The sequence below is a fragment of the Piliocolobus tephrosceles genome, chromosome 7 (genome assembly GCF_002776525.5).
Source record: "Piliocolobus tephrosceles isolate RC106 chromosome 7, ASM277652v3, whole genome shotgun sequence".
Classification (NCBI taxonomy): Eukaryota; Metazoa; Chordata; class Mammalia; order Primates; family Cercopithecidae; genus Piliocolobus; species Piliocolobus tephrosceles.
The window spans coordinates 20,210,693-20,229,843 of record NC_045440.1 but is presented as its reverse complement, the minus strand read 5'-3'; the positions used below and the strand labels follow the sequence as shown (position 1 = coordinate 20,229,843).

Below are 19,151 nucleotides of genomic sequence, written 5' to 3'. Positions count from 1 at the left end.
GAGACGGAGTCTTGCTCTGTCGCCCAGGCTAGAGTGCAGTGGCCAGATCTCAGCTCACCGCAACCTCTGCCTCCTGGGTTCACGCCATTCTCCTGCCTCAGCCTCCCGAGTGGCTGGGACCACAGGCGCCCACCACCTCGCCCGGCTAATTTTTTGTATTTTTAGTAGAGACGGGGTTTCACCGTGTTAGCCAGGAGGGTCTCGATCTCCTGACCTCGTGATCCGCCCGTCTCGGCCTCCCAAAGTGCTGGGATTACAGGCTTGAGCCACCGCGCCCCGCCCAATCACCTGGTTTCTATCCATGGGGACAGGGCCTGCTGTCAGTGGCCAGCCCTCAGGCCAGCCTGGGTCTCCATGGTAACAGATGCCAGCAGACAAGCTGGGCCTCGGGGCTTAGCCAGGGGGTTAGCTCTGGGCATGGCTGGATGGCCTGTGTCACAGACAAGACAGCTGTGGCTCCTTGTCCCTTCTGGTTGGACACCTGCAAGCCTGGCCTTCTAACTTGGTGTGCTCCTTTACGCCCATGGGGAAGTCAGTGGTGGGCCCTGAGTGGGGAGGCAGCATGGAGCCCTTGATTTTATCCCCCTGCCTTGCCTTGGTCCTTATATGCTGTGTGACCTATGGCAAGTCCCTTCACTTCTCTGATTTCAGGGTACCAGTTTATAAAAAGGAAATGGCTACTACCAGGGATGCTGTCAAAACCACTGCCATCCACGTCAGCTGAGATAAAGGACTTGCAGAAATGCAACAAGTGCCACAAGAATGGGGGCAGGGGCCCATTTTGTGGTTTAGCCTCAGTTGACCTAAACTGTCAGACTTTCTCCCTTGACTGGAGAGTAAGAGCTGGGGGTAAGGGGAAGTGAAGAAGGGTGGGGTTTATTAACATTCATTGCTGGGGGGGTGGCGTTCTGGAGGTGATAAGGGAACTGAGAAGTAGCCTGGGCTGCTGTGGTTAATCCCCACCCCCTAGTGCCAAGTTCAACACCCCCAGCTGGGGTCGTCTCACGCCTGCCTCTCCTAACAGCCCAGCTGGTGCAAACACAGAGCCCACCTGCAGGTCAGCCACTTGCCACCACCTGCTTGAGCCCAGCCCACCCTCTTCCTGCTGAAAAACAGAAGCGTTGGGACAGGGGAAGGGCGAAGGGCAGAGGTCAAAGGGCGCTCTAGCAAGGAGGATGGAATTTTTGCAATTTTTTTTTTTTTTTTGAGACTGGAGTTTCATTCTTGTTGTCCAGGCTGGAGTGCAATGGCGTGATCTCAGCTCACCGTAACCTCCGTTTCCCAGGTTCAAGTGATTCTCCTGCCTCAGCCTCCCGAGTAGCTGGGATTACAGGTGCCCACCACCACACCCAGCTAATTTTGTATTTTTAGTAGAGACGGGGTTTCTCCATGTTGGTCAGGCTGGTCTCGAACTCCCGACCTCAGGTGATCCACCCACCTCGGCCTCCCAAAGTGCTGCGATTACAGGCGTGAGCCACAGCACCCGGCCTCCACCTTTGCAATTTATTTCCTACTGCCTGCTTGCAAATCAAAATCAAGTGATTACTGGTTTATCTGCTGCGTGCCTTCATGTGCTTGGGGCCAAATACGTGCTTGGCTGTAGAGAGGCCTGGCTGTCCCTTGAGGACTACCATTACATGGTTGACTGACTTCTAACTCCTGCTCTCAGTTTACAAGACTTCGTAAACTGTGCACCAGCTCATGCCTCCCTCCCATCAGCAGAGTGGTCAAAATCCAGGGCTCTGGGGCCGGACTCCCTGGCTCCTTTGCCAGCTGTGTCACCTTGGGGCAACTTGTCTAACCTCTCTGTGCCACACTTTCCTCATCTGAGAAATGGGGCTGGGCCAGGTGTGGTGGCTCACACCTGTAATCCCAGCACTTTGGGCGGCCGAAATAGAAGGATAGCTTGAGGTCAGGAGTTTGAGACCAGCCGGGGCCACATATTGAGACTCCCATCTCTACAAAAATGTTAAAAAATGAGCTGGGTGTGGTGGTGCGTCCCTGTATTCCCAGCTACTTGAGGGGGCTGAAGCGGGAGGATATAGGTGGAACCCAGAGTTCGGGACTACAGTGAGCCATGATCGCGCCACTGCACTCCAACCTGGGTGACAGTGTGTGACCCGGTCTCTAAAAAAAAAATTTTAAAAAAAAGAAATGGAGCCAATCACAATCCCCTTAAGGCACGGTTATGAGGATTAAAGGAGTGGGTCGTGGGTATTAGCAGCTGTCACTGCAGCAATCCCCCTTCAAGTGGGTGTCTGCCTTGGACCTTTCGCATGCTCTGCTCCTGTTCCCAGGGACGTCCTCTGCCAGCTCCTTATGAAGTCCATTGGCCCCTTCTTGTCCATTGCCTCCTCCAGGAGACCTTCTCGCCAAACTGCTTCCCCCTGCCCCCCAAATTCACCTGTTCCACTCCCTTCAAAGCACCGGACAGTAATTGAAATGACTGTGTTGAGTTTTGTTTCCCTAAACTGTAAGTGACTTGAAGGTGAGGAACTGGGTTTGTCTACCCTGGGTCACTGTGGATGAAACCAAGTTCGAAAAGCACCAGCTGCCCACATGGAGCAGTCCCCCTTGTCACTCTCTGGACAACCTGAAGTTAGTGGTTTGTCCCCTTGTTGGAGGGTGGGACTCTGGGTGACCTGAAGTTAGTGGCTTGTCTGTTTGTTGGAGGGCGGGACAGCACCCACATCTGTCTCATGGGTATAGGAAACATGCAGGGAGAATGCCACCCTGGGCCGGCGCGGTGGCTCACATCTGTAATCCCAGCACTTTGGGAGGCCGAGGTGGGAGGATCTTTTGAGCCCAGGAGTTGGAGACCAGCCTGGGCAACATAACAAGACCCCCTGTCTCTACAAAAAAATTTAAAATTCATTGTGGTGTGGCGGCTCGCATCTGTAGTTCCAAGTTCTTTGGGTGACTGAGGTGGGAGGATTGCTTGAGCCCAGGAGGTCGAGGCTGCCGTGAGCTAAGACTGTGCCACTGCCCTCCAGCCTGGGTGACAGAGTGAGACCCTGTCTCTAAAAAAATGAAAAAAATAAAAAAAATGAATACCACCCTGCCCTCTACTACCTCTGTCTCTGGTCTCAAGAGAAGCTATAGCTGGACAGGAGGCCCCAGCCTGGCTGTTGACTTTCCCAGGCAGGTGTTCAAAGAGCTCCGACCTCCTGGGCCCCATACCTGGGGATCCTAGGGAGGATGGCAGGACCAGCTCCCCACTGGTTCACTTCAGGCCTGGCCCCCGAGGGTGCTGGGGAGGGGCAGGGAGAAGCCAGCAGAGGCTCTACATGGATAACCCCGAGTGGGGGGCCCATCTGTGTGTTTGCCTGCTCCAGGGACTGCGCCAGCATCACCCACGTGTGAACAGCCCTCCAGAGTCCCCTCTGCACACCGGGGAGAGGGTGGGGGTCCCCCACCCCATTTTCCAGTCCTCTCTTGACCTCGCCCCTATGCTTGACTGAGGCCTGCTTGATAGCATGTGGGGCTTGGCGCCTCTGTAAAGCTCATCCCATCTTCCCCACCTCAAAGGTTTCCTTGAGAGTGCGGGCCTCTGGCTCCTGCCTGACCCAGATCTTCACACGCGGGAGGTCCCTGTAAGAGCTGGCCCCTAACAGAAGCAAGCAGGAAGAATGGATGTCCCTGAGGTCCCTATAGATGCTCTGCACACAGTAGCTGCCTGACAGGAGTACGGTCGGGAGAAGACCGTGGGGGCTGGCCCCCTAGGGCAAGGCCCTTTCTGGTAGCTTGAGCAGCTGTAGCCCTTGGGTGCCTATAAACCTAGCCCTGCCCGGAGGGAGTGTGCGGGCTGCAAATCCACCTGACACTCAGCTCAGCAGAAGGCAGACTCTAGGCTCTTCCCTTGCCACTGGGGGAGAATTGGGGGTGCCGAGGAGGAGGGACACAGCAGGCTCAGGCCGCGGGGGCTGGGTACAGGGAAGGCAGGTATGACCTCAGGGCCCGGGTGCACTGGTTCAAGGCTGCCCTCTGCCGGGCACTTGGGCTGGTGCCACGGACAAGGAGGCCGGCTCCAGGGAAGAGAAGGGAAGTCCTGACTAGGCAACTTTATTGTGACCCCGAGGTGGGGCTCTTCACTGGGGGTCTCCTCAAAGTGGAGAGTTGGGGGTGAGGGGCTCTCATGTTGCCCCTACAACACCCCTGTCACATTCAGATACAGATGGAGGGGCCGGGCAGGGGCACCCTGTGCCCGCAGCACTGTCCAGGGAAGGCCCACTTTGCACCATGGCCCCTCATTTCTTGAATCCTGGCTTCTTGGGTCTGGCTGTGGCTTTGGCCTGCGGAGGGAAGGCAGGGCTCCAGGGTCCCATTCCCTTCTCCATACCAGGCAGTCCCCCCAGAAAATACCCGCCTGTCTCAGGGGCCACAGCCCCCTGGTTCTACTCACCTTTTTCGCAGGGCTCTTCTCTCTAACGCTGGCTCTGCAACAGGGTGGAGTGGAGCAGGAGTGGGATGGGGGTCAGGGAGAGCGCTCAGCTCCAGACCAGTGGCGTGGCCCTCCCAGTGCCCACCCTGGAAAGCAAGCCTGGCTGCTCCTCCTGGGGACCACTCGGACTCTTTAAACAAAGGGGTGTGTGTGTGTGCATGCACACGCACATGTGTTTTCCTTAGGCTTCTATCTTCATTTGGTTATCACAAATGTTTTGTTTTGTTTTGTTTTGTTTTTGAGATGGAGTCTGGCTCTGTTGCCCAGGCTAGAGTACAGTGACACCATCACAGCTCACTGCAGCCTCCTGGGCTCAAGTGATCCTCCTGCCTCATGAGTAACTGGGACTGCAGGTGTGCACCACCACACCTGGCCCACAAATGTCTTTTTTCATTATAAAACATTAACCATTTTGTACAAAATATAGCAAATAGACAAGAAAATACATTACTTAGAGTTTTCTTTACTGCCCACACTAAACATGCTGGTGTATTTTCTTTAAGGGTTATTATCGTTTTTTCGTCAAACTTTTTTTTTTTTTTTTTTTTTTGAGATGGAGTCTTGCTCTGTTGCCCAGGCTGGAGTGCAGTGGTATGATCTTGGCTGACTGCATCCTTCACATTCCGGGTTTAAGTAATTCTCCTGCCTCAGCCTCCTGAGTAGCTGAGATTACAGGCACATGACACCACGCCCAGCTAAATTTTGTATTTTCAGTAGAGACAGGGTTTTGCTATGTTGGCAAGGCTGGTCTTGAACTCCTGACCTCAAGTGAGTCTCCTTGGCTTCCAGCACCTTGGCTTCCCAAAGTGCTGGAATTACAGACCACGCCCAGCCTGGTCAAACTCTTAAAAAAAAAATGTGTGAAATAAAATAAAAATGATTTTATATCCTGCTATATGAACTATCAATACTCTTGTCAGGTACAGAGGTTCACACTTGTAATTCCAGTGCTTTGGGAGGCTAAGACAGGAGGATTGTGTGAGGCCAGGAGTAGAGATCAGCCTGGGCAACAAAGAAAGACCCTGTCTCTATACAAAACTTAAAAGTTAGCCATGCCTAGTGGCACGTGCCTATAGTCCCAGCTACTTGGAAAGCTGAGGTGGGAGGATCACTTGAGCCCAGAAAGTTAAGGCTGCAGTGAGCCATGATTGTGCCATCACACTCTGGCTTGGGTGGCAGAGCAAAACCCTGTCTCATTAAACAAACAAACCAAAACTATACACATACTTTCCAGGTTGCTATATTTTTCACAAGCATTATTAATATTCCATTGAAAAAAGAGATGTAGTTTAGTCAATTGTCACATTGGTAGACATTTAGAATGCTTCCGTTTTTTCACTATTTGAATAATGTCATGATAAGCATCTTTTTTAAATTTTCCTTTTTGAGACTGAGTCTCGCTGTGTCATCCAGGCTGGAGTGCAGTGGCACAATTTCGGCTCACTGCAACTTTTCCCTGGGCTCAAGCAATTCTCATGCCTCAGTCTCCTGAGTAGTTGGAATTACAGGCATTACAGGCACACCACCAGGCCCGGCTAATTTTTGTATTTTTAGTAAACACAGGGTTTCATCATGTTGACCAGGCTAGTCTCGAGCTCCTGATCTCAAGTGATCTGCCTGCCTTGGCATCCCAAAGTGCCAGGATTACAGGCACGAGCCACTGTGCCCAGCCATGATAAATATCTTAGTGCAGATAATTTCCCCTGAATTTTGGATGGAATTCTGTGGAAGGAATTGCCTTCAGTGGAATTAGGTCCCAAGATAAGAATGTTGTAATGCTCTTCCAGAAAGGTGATGCCACCCTCCAGAACTTCCATACCCGTGTGCCTGCGTGTGCAGGTATATACACCGTGTGTACATTTGTAAGCGTACATGCCAACAGCACAGTATTCTAACACTGTATATCTCAGCTAAGAGACTTCGGCTAATTTAATAAGTAGAAAGAGTTACCTTGTTTCCTCTTGTTCTTTTTCCAGCTTTTTTTTCTGGGAACCAAAAAAACAGTTTATTAGGAGAGTTAGGACAAAGTCCAGAGCCAGAACAGATTCCCAAGGTCCACAAGGTCCCCGCTGAGCACCTGGCCAGAACTAGCCGAGGTGGCCTTGGCCCATCCTGCACACTCAGCTTGGGAGGCTGGCCCAGGCTCCCGGTGGCCCATCCCTCTGAGGTGCTTCTGTAGGGCACCACTTCCTTTCAAACAGCCACACTCCTTCCCCCACCTTAGCCACGCTCGCCTGCTTCTGGGGCACCAGCCTTTTGACTTGTTTGACAGGGCTTTCCTCCTCCAGAGATACATCTGCATCCTCATCCTCATCATCTTCCTCCTCTTCTTCCTCCTCCTCGCCTTCTTCCTCCTCCTCCTCCTCCCAGGTTAGGTCTGATGCTTCTGTGATAGCATGGGAAAGGGGGCAGGGGCACAGCTTCAGAGCTACAGAATCTCGATGCCCACCTCCCATTCTGTGATCCGTGTTGCTCCAAGCACTGCCCTGGAGGAATCCTAGCCTGGAGTTAACAGTGGTTACCTGCCTGCCACTTGTATAGGGCGGCACCCTCTCTGGCCCTCTTGAGAGTAGAGGCCAGGGTAGGGTAGGGGGTCTAGGAAAGCCCTGCAGAGGGCTGGGGTGGTAGAAAGAGGGCAGGGGAAGCTCTGGGTGGGTAGGAGGGGGATTCATATTGGCAAGGGCTGGGGCCAAGGCTAAAGGTAAGCAGAGTGGTGGAGGAAGAGGAGGGAGAAGAGGGAGAAGGGAAAAGAATCTAAAGCAAATAGCTAATGAACTGAAACCTTATCCTAAGAGAAGTGGGACCTGCCAAGGCTTTTTAGCAGGAGAGTACCCTGATGAATGAGGCATAATCATACAGAAAAGAGGGCCAGTTGAAGGGATCTTGAAGAAGTCAGCATCATGCCGCGCTGCTACAGTCCGCGTTGCTGTGGTCTGCATCACTGCAGCAGCCACATCCTGAACAGTGGCTCCCTAGTACCGGGTATTACACTGAGTACTTTTCCTGAATATCCCATTTATTCTTCACAACTGCTCTTTGAAGTTTACAAGCGAGGGGCTGCAGCCTACAGAGGTCATAGCGGGTAAAGAAGAACAGGGACCAGCGCCCAGCCAGGGACCAGTCCAGGCTGCTGGTCGTCATGTTGCCTTTGGGGATTTTCTCCCCAAATTCAGGAATCCCTCCAGGGTTTGACTAGCTAGTGTATCTCGAGCCCCTGCCTGGCACGGTACTCTCGGACCTTCCTGAGCCCAGGTTCTGACTTACCATAACGTTCCTGGCCACAGAGGAACACGGGTCCTGAGCCAGCCCGGAGTTGGAAAGTAACTGGGGGAGAAAACTGCACTCCTACCATGGTGACCTGCAGCGGGAGGAAGCAGAGAAGAGAGGGCCACTTAGGCCTGGCACCTCTCGGGGGCTGGCCTCAGGCAGAAATACTGAGTTGATTTCCCTCCCCAAACCCTGCACACTAGTCATGGATTGTGTGGACCTTACTGTGTTCTCAGCCCTGTACCCCCCTGCTGAGGTGGGCTCTGTCCAAGAATGTGAACCTGGTAATCCTATTCTTGCTGAGCTCACAGTTGGGCCTCCAAGCTGAAAGGCAGCTGTCGATGGGGAAGTCTGATTGCTATGGGCTAAATTACAGCTGTTCCCCCATCCTCCGAATTCCTACGTTGAAGCCCTATTCTCCACTGTGATAGTATTATAGAAATGGGGGTCTTGGGAGGTCGTTAGGTTTGGGGTCATGAGGGCGGGACCCTCATGACAGAACTAGTACCTTTACAATAAGAGACACTAGAGAACTCACCCACTCTCTTTCTCTCCATTCTCCTGCCCCACATATGAACACATAGCAAGAAGGCTGCCATCTGCAACTCAGGGAGAAGACCCTTACCAGAACCCAACCATGCCGGCCCCCTGATCTCAGACCTCAAGCCTCCAGAACTGTGAGAAAACGTCTGTTGTTAAAGCCCTCCAGTCTGTGGTATTTTGTTATAGCAACTTGGGCAGACCGAGACACTCATCAAATGAGAAAGCAGATTCACGATTTTATGTACAATACTACTTTCTTTTTTCACATGGGACAGGTAATGTGCCAACTCGTAACCAGGTTTGTGGGAGGCACATCTTACACACAAGTGTGAAACCCCAATCATCACACTTATAAATGACAAGAGCCTCTATGGTACTTTCGTCTTATGCATAATGTATGGATATACATAATAAAGGTTTTGGCTGGGCGCAGCGGCTCACACCTGTAATCCCAGCACTTTGGGAGGCTGAGGTGGGTAGATCACGAGGTCAGGAGACCGAGACCATCCTGGCTAACACGGTGAAACCCCGTCTCTACTAAAAATACAAAAAATTAGCCAGGCGTGGTGGCGGGCACCTGTAGTCCCAGCTACTCGGGAGGCTGAGGCAGGAGAATGGCATGAACCCGGGAGGTAGAGCTTGCAGTGAGCTGAGATCACGCCACTGCACTCCAGCCTGGCAGACAGAGCGAGACTCCGTCTCCATAAAAAAAAAAAAAAAAAAGAAAAAAGAAATGAAGAGAGGCAAGTGCAGGAGCTGGTGTGCAGCAACTGAGGGGAAATGGGCCTGAAAATAGCCAAGACTTTTCGCTTCAGAACTCACACACAGGCCGGGCACAGTGGCTCATGCCCGTAATCCCAGCACTTTGGGAGGCCGAGGCAGGCGGATAACTTGAGGTCAGAAGTTTGAGACCAGCCTGGCCAATATGGTGAAACCCTGTTTCTACTAAAAATACAAAAATTAGCCAGGTATGGTGGTGCACACCTGTAATCCCAGCTACTCAGGGAGCTGAGGCAGGAGAATGGCTTGAACCCAGGAAGCGGAGGTTGCAGTGAGCCGAGATTGCGCCACTGCATGCCAGCCTGGGCGACAGAACGAGACTCTGTCTTTAAAAAATACAACAAAGCAACACAAAAAACCTCACAGACAGGAGACAAGGCCTCGGGCTCAGGCGAGGAGAGTTGCAGCTGAGACCACCATAGGGAGGCTAGGACCTGCAAGGGCTGTACCCTTAGTAAAAGGCCCAAGGTAAGTGTTGAGGATTGCAGACTAAAAAGCCCAAACCAGCCCTCTTCCCCTCAAAAATGAAAAAGAAAAATCAAAACCCTAGCCACCATAAAAGGAAGCTAACAAGGAAGCATGAATGGAAATAAAAGAAGCCTCCAGTGAGAGCCCACGACCCACAGCTGTGCCTCTCACTGATGGGGTCTGAATTTACTCAGTGAGTACTGCCAAGCCAAGAAATGTATAGAAAATCCCAAGCTTATGATATTCCTGAGGTAAACACGACACCACTCTGTTGGGACACTCTCCAAACTCAGGCCACATCGAATTCTTTTGGAAGAAAACAAAATAAAGATGAGCTCACCGTATAAAATTACAAAACATACAAGAAACAATCCGGCTAGAGTCAACAGAAAGAAATCAAGTGACTGCAGACTAGCCCAACCAAGACCTTAGAAACCCAATCTAAAAAAATATCAGATAAAGCTGGGTGTGGTGGTGCATGCCTGTAGCCCAGGCTACTCGGGAGGTTGAGGCAGGAAGATGGCTTGAACTCAGGAGTTCAAGACTGCAGTGAGCTATGATTGCACCACTGCACTCCAGACCGGGAAACAGAGCAAGATCTTGTCTCTAAAACATGTATATACACAAATATGTATGTGTGTATATATATATGTGTGTATGTGTGTGTGTATGTGTGTATATATATATATATATAAGTTTAAAACCAAGTAAATGTAAAAGTAGGAATCATTATCATAAGAACAAGACATGATGAACAAGAAAAAGAACCAAATGCAGCTTTCTAGATATAAAAAACCGGAAGCTGAGGATGGGCATGGTGGTTCATGCCTATAATCCCAGCGCTTTGAGAGGCCAAGGTGGGAGGATCGCTTGAGGTCAGAATTTAGAAACCAGTCTGGATAACATAGTGAGACTCCAGCTCTAGAAAAAAAATAATAATAGCTGGGCATGATGGCTCGTGCCTGTAGTCCCAGCTACTCAGGAGGCTGAAGGGGAGGATCACTTGATCCCAGGAGTTTGAGGTTGCAGTGAACCATGATCAGGCCATTGCACTCCAACCTGGGCAACAGAGCAAGACCTTGTCTTTTTTAAAACAAAAATAAAACCTCAACAAATGATTAAAAAGCAGAATAAAGCAGCAGAAGCAGAATTAGTATGATCAACAATACTGTGAAGGAATTACCAAGTATAAGGCACAGAGGGAGAGATTTAAAGAAACATGAAAGAAAAGCTAACACGGGGGACAGAGTGAGAAGGCCCAACATATATCTAATTGGAAAAGGAACTCGAGAGACTGGAAGACAGTCAATATTCAAAGGGAAAACAATTTTCCAGAATTGATCAAAGACATAGATCCTCATACCTGAAAAGCTAAGTCCTGAACAGATAAATGAAAATAAATCTACACCTTAACATATCATGGTAAAACTATAGAAAATAAAAACGGCCGGGCGCGGTGGCTCAAGCCTGGAATCCCAGCACTTTGGGAGGCCGAGACGGGCAGATCACAAGGTCAGGAGATAGAGACCATCCTGGCTAACACAGTGAAACCCCGTCTCTACCAAAAAATACAAAAAACTAGCCGGGCCAGGTGGCGAGCGCCTGTACTCCCAGCTGCTCGGGAGGCTGAGGCAGGAGAATGGCGTGAACCTGGGAGGCGGAGCTTGCAGTGAGCTGAGATCCGGCCACTGTACTCCGGCCTGGGCGACAGAGTGAGACTCCATCTCAAAACAAAAAAAAGAAAAGAAAAACAAAAGACATTACCTTAGAATAAACCAGAAAGGAAAGACATCTCCAAAAAGGAAATAATCAGACAGATTGAGGATTTCAACAGCAACATTGGGAACCAGAATAGAACAGCTTCAAAGCTGAAGAAAACTCTCTACCTAGAATTACATACACAGTCAAACCATCGTGAAGGAATGAGGGCATAATCATGATATTTCCAGACAAAGCCTGAGTAAGTTTACTATTCTCAGGCTCACTAAAGTGTGTTTCTAAAAAAGATAAATCAAATCAAGAAGAAAGAAGTGGGTGCAAGAAGCAGTGGTAACCAAACTCATTGGTAAACAAAGCAAACCTACCTAAGAATTAACTGGAAAATACAATAGTACTAGTAATGAGTAGTGTTGAGCAGGTTGACAAGTTAGAGCTAGAACACTAGATAATAATACTGAAGTTAAAAAGACGAGAATCATCGGCCGGGCGCGGTGGCTCAAGCCTGTAATCCCAGCACTTTGGGAGGCCGAGACGGGCGGGTCACGAGGTCAGGAGATCGAGACCATCCTGGCTAACACGGTGAAACCCTGTCTCTACTAAGAAATACAAAAAACTAGCCGGGCGAGGTGGCTGGCGCCTGTAGCCCCAGCTACTCAGGAGGCTGAGGCAGGAGAATGGCGTGAACTCGGGGGGCAGAGCTTGCAGTGAGCTAAGATCCAGCCACTGAACTCCAGCCTGGGCGACAGAGCAAGATTCCGTCTTAGATAGATAGATAGATAGATAGATAGATAATCAGGCCAGGCACGGTGGTTCACACTTGTAATCCCAGAACTTTGGGAGGCCAAGGCAGGCAGATCACCTGAGGTCAGGAGTTCAAGACCAGCCTAGCCAACATGGTGAAACCCTGTCTCTACTAAAAACACAAAAATTAGCTGGGCATCGTGGTGCATACCTGTAATCCCAGCTACTTGGGAGGCTGAGGCAGGAGAATCACCTGAACCTCAGAGGTGGAGGTTGCAGTGAGCCAAGATTGTACCACTGCAATCTAGCTGGGGCAACAGAGTGAGACTCCATTTTGAAAATAAAAAAATAAAAAGAGGAGAATCAGAAAAGCTCCTTGGATTGTCTGGGAGGAAATAAAACATTAATTTTAAACTTTGAGTCATGCATGATTGTTAAAAAAAATTAAAGATAACCAGTAAAAAATTAGAATGAGATTCTATAACTTCCAAACCAGTAGAGAAGGGAAAAAGAAACTTTAGTTAATCATAAATTAGAGGAAAAGGAGAAGAAAATAAAAAAGCAAGGAAAGTAGGGGTACAAAGTACATGCCACAAATCCAATTCCATCAGCAATTGCAATGAACACAGACTATACTGGCCAGCTAGAACAAAATCTAGCTACATACTGTGTAAAAGATACATACCTGGAACATAAGACATAAAACACATCTGAAACAGAGACGTAGCCGAGGCCAGAACACAAAGGCTCCGAAGCAGGCCATAATACACTCTGGGCTCTTATTCCAAGTGAGAGAGTGCCATGACCTAAGTGTTCTAGTGGAGAAGCCACATGATCTCACCTGTGTTTAAAAGGATCTTTTTGGTCAGGCACAGTGGCTCACGCCTGTAATCTCAGCACTTTGGGAGGCCAAGGCAAGTGGATGACTTGAGGTCAGAAGTTCAAGACCAGCCTGGCCAACATGGTGAAACCCCATCTCTACTAAAAATACAAAACAACCACCACCACCACCACCTCAGCTGGGTGTGGTGGGGAGCTCCTGTTGTCCCAGCTACTAGGGAGGTGGAGGTTGCAGTGAGCCGAGATTACACCACTGCACTCCAGCCTGGGTGTCAGAGCAATACTCTGTCTCAAAAAAAAAAAAAAACTTTTTGGCAACTATGTGGAACACAGACCAGGAAACTTTCTGTAAAGAGCCAGAAGGTAATATTTTAGGCTTGCAAACCATATGGTCTCCATGGAGACTACTCAAATCTGCTGTTATGGAGGAAAAGCAGCCATGGACAGGATACAAATGAATGAGTGTGTGTTCCCAGTAAAACTACTTACAAAAACAGGCAGTGGGCTAGATTCAAGCCCTCTAGTTTGCCTACCCTGGAATAGACTACAGGGGACCATGTGATGGTAGGAAGGCCCAGCAATTAGAATGGAGCCACAGATAACTGTCACCTATACTGGAGTGGCAAGGAAGACGATGAGATGTGGTCCATCGGGGTGTAAGATGGAGGCAGAGATGACAGGACTGCTGGTAGATCAGATATGGGCATGGGAAAAAAGACGGTTTGGCTGGGTGTGGTGGCTCATGCCTGTAATCCCAGCATTTTGGGAGGCCAAGGCAGGTATATCACCTGAGGTCAGGAGTTTGAGACCAGCCTGACCAACATGGCAAAACCCCATCTCTACTAAAAATACAAAAATTAGCCGGGCGTAGTGAAACATGCCTGTAATCCCAGCTACTTGGGAGGCTGAGACGGGAGAATTGCTTGAACCTGGGAGGCGGAGGTTGCAGTGAGCTGAGATCGCACCATTGTGCTCCAGCCTGGGTGACAGAGTGAGACTCCATCTCAAAAAAAAAAAAAAAAAAAAAAGGAAAACACTGCCATTATTCAATTATTATACGCATAGAAAACTTGAGACAAATTATTAGAAACTACAGAATTTCTGGATACACAATCAATACGTAGATCGACCATGTTCCTGTTACTAGCAGTGAATGGTTTAAAGCAGCAGTCTCCAACCTTTTTAGCACCAGGGAACGGTTTCCTTGAAGACAACTTTTGCGTGGATGGGGTGGGAGTGGGGGGTGGTTTATGGGATGAAACTGCTCCACCTCAGATCAGGCAATCGATTCTTATAAGAAGCATGCAACCTAGAGCCCTCGCACGCACAGCTTACAATAGGGTTCATGCTCCTCTGAGAATCTAATGCCGCTCTGATCTGATGGGAGGCGGGGCTCAGGGGTAATGCTGGCTAGCTGGCTGCTCACCTCCTGCTGTGCCGCCTGGTTCCTAACAGGCCACAGACGGATTCTGGTCCTTGGCCCGGTGGTTGGGGACCCCTGGTTTAAAGTGTAATTTTTGCAGACAGCTTAACTTGCTTAAGGTCACACAGCTCTAGGAAGGGGTGAGCTGGGCTGGACCCCAGCTTTCTGCATGGGCTGTGCTACCTCCCTGGCATGGCTCACTTCTGTAGGGTGAATGCACCCACGTGTGTGTCCATCCCCACCCAAGGGTGAGGGTGAGGGTGAGGCTGGGGCTGGCAGCAGTTTTCCAGCCAGCAGGGAAAGGCCCACCATGGGGAGGACTGAGGCCTGGAGCGAGGCAATGGTGACCGGCTGCATCTTCTTGTCCTCCTGGTTTGCTGGGGGCAGGATCTCCACGCGATGCAACTCTTCTTTGGCTTTCTCCCCCAAGCAAATCTGCGCGGGTTTGAAAATAGAGGCCCCTCATCACCCTGAGGGCAGACGGGAGAAACCCATAGTCCTCTGTTGGGACCAGAAAGTCCCCGGACTCCATCCTCCTCCCCTCTTTTGGGAACACCTACCGTATGAAGCAAGAGCCTGCAGCTCTGCTTCCCCTCCAGCTGGGGTCTGAAGGTCCAAGTCCGCCTCTCCTGACTGAGCTCGCAGCCTGCGGAGGAGAAAGGGAGGGAAGTGGGGCCCTCTATTCGTTCCGAGGGAGGGGCTCACCTGGGCCCCAAGCTGCCGCGCACCGGAGGTGGGGAGTGGCTCTGGGAAGTAGCCTGAGTCCTCACTCACCCCAGAGCACGGTCGTCACTGCCTTTTCCTCCCTGCTGCTGGCGCTACTGAGATTCATGGCTCCGGGCGGAGAAGCGGGGTGGCCGGGCAGCTGCAAGGAGGGCGCCCGCGTGAGGCCTTGCTCCCTGACCCTGACCCTGACCCTCGACTGGAGGATGCCAGAGGCCGGCAGGCATCGGCAGGAACTGAGGAGTCGCTCGCGGCTGGAGAGTGCCTGCCACCGTCTAGGGCTCACCGGCAACTCCTGGAGGACGAGTACCCACCTCCCAGCGGGGCGCGCAGCCCGGGGCTCGGTCGGGCGCGGAGAGGACCGCGGGACTCACGCGAGAGGGAGCTGTCCACCGAGCCCAGGCTTGAAAGCCCGCGGGGAGGTCACCTGGCTGCGCTTGGGCCTAACTCAAAAGCCTCTGTGCACCTCCACCAGGCGCAGAGAAAGGGGTGTGCGCGCGGCTTAGGTCCTAGCTCCCCCCACCCAGCCTTACTGTTGCTGCTTCGCGCGGGGCCAGTCACGCCATTGGCGCTCCCGGAGCGCAGCGCAACCTCCTCCCCGCTGACCGGAGAGCTGCTGCCCAAGCCCGGGCTAAGAAGCCTTGGAAAGGGAAGGGCAGGTGTCCAATCAGCCGCAAAGAAGCCGCCTGCCTCTCCCCTTCCCTTCTCCCATTGTTTCCTCCTCTGCGCGGCAGAATCACCTGGAGGGCTGTTAACGTGCGCATCGCTGCGCCCCTCTCCACAGCTGCCCTTGGCGTGGGTCTGGGTGGGGCCGAGGGAATTTGCTTTTCTAACCGGTTCCCAGGTGAAACTGATGATGCCGGCCCAGGACCCTTCGTGAGAACCCACTGTCCGAGCCAAAGAGGACGCGCCGAGGCCTACTGGCGACCCCTCCCCAGCCCATGGAGAGGAAGCCTTAGCCCAACTTAGGAAGGGTGGCCTGCAGCTGGCAGGAAGCGGCAGTTAGAAGGGCTCCTTGTTCGTTGCCTTTCTTCCTTTCCTTTCCCCAAGCCTTATACAGCATGGGCCTTTCCTAAGGCCCAGACAGCCTGTCCTTCCAGTCTCCAATGAGAGAGCGCGAGCCCTGTCTCCAGAACGGTGAGATCTCCCGCGGAGAGCCACAGCTGGCAGGTGGGGTGGGGAGGGGAGCAGGGAGGCTCCGCGGCAGGGGGCGGGGAGCACACTGGGGAGCACGACTAGCGACCCTACAGGGCCAAGCACGTGACCAGCAGCGGGTCCCAGGCTTAGTGGGCAATGAAGAGAAGGTGGTGTTTCAGCGGATATACCCTGGAGACACCTCAGATAACCAGGGATCTCCCTCACACCTTTGGGGCAGGGGCTCATTGCCACGGAGAGGTCAGAATCTTTTATCACTGGGAGCTGGGGTCAACCTCCCTGTGAATTGGCCAGGACAACCCAGGAGAGGCTTGGGGGCCTGCCAGGGCCCCCTAGGCTCCCTGTCCCCAGCTGAGCAGTTCCAGTCTCCTTGACTGTCCCTGAGCTCTCTGTCCTTGGCAGGGGGCCTACTGGAGGTGACAGCCATTGCAGCCAAGTGTGTGGTAAAGATGAGCAAATTGCAGGCACATGCATGCCATGCACAGACGTTCAAGTATTCACTCAACAAACGGTGATTCCGCCAGCCCGGCAACTGTGCATCCCTCAGTGAATACGAAACAGCCCCTCAAAGGGCTTCCAGCCTCATTGGAGAGCAGTGCTCAAAGCAAACGGGTCTTCAGTGGCCCCAGGCTACCCTCCCCGTGAATAATCACACTGATGTGAGGCTGCAGCTGGGATTCACACTGAAGGCTAAATTGAGGCACGGGAGGGGGATGACCCTGAGGTCATGACCTAGAGCTGGGGGACTGGAACTGGACAGTCTGGGTTCAAGTCTGGACTCTGTGATTTCAGGTGTGTTAATTCATGTCTCAGTGCCTCAGTTTCCTCATCAGCTAAATGAGGCTATAATACTGGTACCATCCTCATTAACTTTTTTTAAACTGATACATAGTAATTGTACATATTTATGGGGTACATATGAGATTTTGATACTTGCACACAATGTGTAATGAGCAAATCAGGGTAACTGGGGTATCCATCACCTTCAACATTATTTCTTTTTTTTATTTTGGAGACGGAGTTTCACTCTCATCACCAAGGCTGGAGTGCAGTGGTGTGATCTCAGCTCACTGCAACCTCTGCCTCCCGGGTTCAAGCGATTCTCCTGCCTCAGCCTCCCGAGTAGCTGGGTTTACAGATGCCCACAATCATGCCCAGCTAATTTTCATATTTTTAGTATATATGGGGTTTCACCATGTTGGCCAGGTTGGTCTTGAACTCCTGATCTCAGTTCGAGGACTCTCAAAGTGCTGGGATTACAGGCGTGAGCCACTGGGCCTGACTAGGACTCTGCCTAGGACTCTCAAAGTACTGGGATTACAGGCGTGAGCCACTGGGCCTGACTAAACGTTTATTATTTCTTTGTGTTGGAAACATTTCAAGTCTTCTCTTCTAGCTATTTTGAAATATACAATAAATCATTTTTTTTTTTTTAGACGGAGTGTCGCTCTGTCACCCAGGCTGGAGTGCTGTGGCCCGATCTCAGCTCACTGCAAGCTCCGCCTCCCGGGTTCACGCTATTCTCCTGCCTCAGCCTCCGGAGTAGCTGGGACTACAGGCACCCGCCACCTCGCCCGGCTAGTTTTTTGTATTTTTTAGTAGAGACGGGGTTTCACCGTGTTAGCCAGGATGGTCTCTATCTCCTGACCTCGTGATCCGCCCGTCTCGGCCTCCCAAAGTGCTGGGATTACAGGCTTGAGCCACTGCGCCCGGCCTCTTTTCTTTTCTTTTCTTTTTTTTTTTTTTTGAGACACAGTCCTGCTCTGTCGCCAGGCTGGAGTGCAGTGGTATGATCTTGGCTCACTGCAACCTCTGCCTCCTGGGTTCAAGCAATTCTCCTGCCTCAGCCTCCCAAGTAGCTGGGACTACAGGTGCATGCCACCATGCCCAGCTAATTTTTGTATTTTTAGTAGAGACAGGGTTTCACCATGTTGGCCAGGATGGCCTCGATCTCTTGTCCTTGTGATCCTCCCTCCTTGGCCTCCCAAAGTGTTGGGACTACAGGTGTGAGCCACTGCGCCCAGCTGAGCATTTTTTCATATGCCTATTGGCCATTTGTTTGTTTTCTTTTGAGAAATGTCTATTCATGTCCTTTGCCCACTTAATATTATTATTTGTTTTTTTGCGGTTGAGTCGTTTGTATTCCTTGTATATTCTGGATATTAGTCCCTTGTTAGATGAATAATTTGCAAATATTTTCTCCCATTCTGCAGGTTGTTTCTTCACTCTGTTGACTGTTTCTTTGCAGTGCAGACGTTTTTGGTTTAATATAGTTTTGTCTATTTTTGTTTTTGCTGCCTGTGCTTTTGCAGTCTTAGCCATAAAATCTTTGCCTAGATCCATGTCCTGAAGCATTTCCCCTAGGTTTTCTCCTAGTAGTAGTATAGTTTCAGGCCTTATGTTTAAGTCTTTTTTTTTTTTTTGAGACGGAGTCTCGCTCTGTTGCCCAGGCTGGAGTGCAGTGGCCGGATCTCAGCTCACTGCAAGCTCCGCCTCCCGGGTTCAGGCTATTCTCCTGCCTCAGCCTCCGGAGTAGCTGCGACTACAGGCACCCGCCACCTCGCCCGGCTAGTTTTTTGTATTTTTTAGTAGAGACGGGGTTTCACCGTGTTAGCCAGGATGGTCTCGATCTCCTGACCTCGTGATCCACCCGTCTCGGCCTCCCAAAGTGCTGGGATTACAGGCTTGAGCCACCACGCCCGGCCACGTTTAAGTCTTTAATCTATTTTGAATTGATTTTTGTATGTGATGACAGATGGAGTCTACTTTTCTTCTTATTATCAATATCCAGTTTTCTCAGCACCATTTATTAAAGAAGATGTTCTTTCCCCAGTGTAAGTTCTTGGTGCCTTTGTCAAAAAATCAGTTTGTGATAAGTACATAGATTGATTTCTGGGTTCTCCATTTCTTCCGTTGGTCTGTGTCTGTTTTTATACCAATATCATGCTGCTTGGTTACTATAGCTTTGTAGTGTATAATATTTATATTTATATTTGAGACAGGGTCTTGCTCTATCTCCCAGGAGTGCAGGAGCAATTTCAGCTCACTGCA

At 50.9% G+C, this 19,151-nt stretch overlaps 1 protein-coding gene and 1 non-coding gene across 4 annotated transcripts; both read right to left on the bottom strand.

Moving 5' to 3' along the window:
- Positions 1-4,046: 4,046 nt before the first annotated feature.
- Positions 4,047-16,169, bottom strand: NPM2 (nucleophosmin/nucleoplasmin 2). Of its 3 annotated transcripts, XM_023216885.2 has the most exons (10): positions 15,686-16,169; positions 15,479-15,585; positions 14,997-15,087; positions 14,783-14,868; positions 14,532-14,657; positions 7,706-7,799; positions 6,661-6,827; positions 6,392-6,426; positions 4,403-4,436; positions 4,047-4,292 (listed from the first exon to the last, which is right to left on the bottom strand). In XM_023216885.2, the coding sequence occupies exons 3-10, from the start codon at positions 15,052-15,054 to the stop codon at positions 4,248-4,250; spliced, it is 645 nt and encodes a 214-aa protein (XP_023072653.1). In that variant the 5' UTR covers positions 15,055-15,087; positions 15,479-15,585; positions 15,686-16,169; the 3' UTR covers positions 4,047-4,247. The 3 variants fall into 3 exon arrangements, with proteins under 3 accessions (XP_023072653.1, XP_023072654.1, XP_023072655.1); XM_023216886.1 differs by lacking the exons at positions 15,479-15,585; positions 15,686-16,169 and adding an exon at positions 15,260-15,466; XM_023216887.1 differs by lacking the exons at positions 6,661-6,827; positions 15,479-15,585; positions 15,686-16,169 and adding an exon at positions 15,260-15,466.
- LOC111545795 lies at positions 8,517-8,619 on the bottom strand. The gene has a single exon (XR_002732550.1). It is a non-coding gene; the product is annotated as a small nucleolar RNA U13 (small nucleolar RNA).
- Positions 16,170-19,151: the final 2,982 nt, after the last annotated feature.

Bases quoted from the DNA above. Each gene is read 5' to 3' on its own strand.
- NPM2 (XM_023216885.2), bottom strand. From the start codon at position 15,054: ATGAATCTCAGTAGCGCCAGCAGCAGGGAGGAAAAGGCAGTGACGACC. The intron at 7,800-14,531 runs GTGGGCCTTTCC...CTCCCGCTGCAG, and splicing joins AGGCCTCAGTCCTCCCCATG to GTCACCATGGTAGGAGTGCA. The intron at 4,293-4,402 runs GTGAGTAGAACC...TTCCCTCCGCAG, and splicing joins AGAAGAGCCCTGCGAAAAAG to GCCAAAGCCACAGCCAGACC.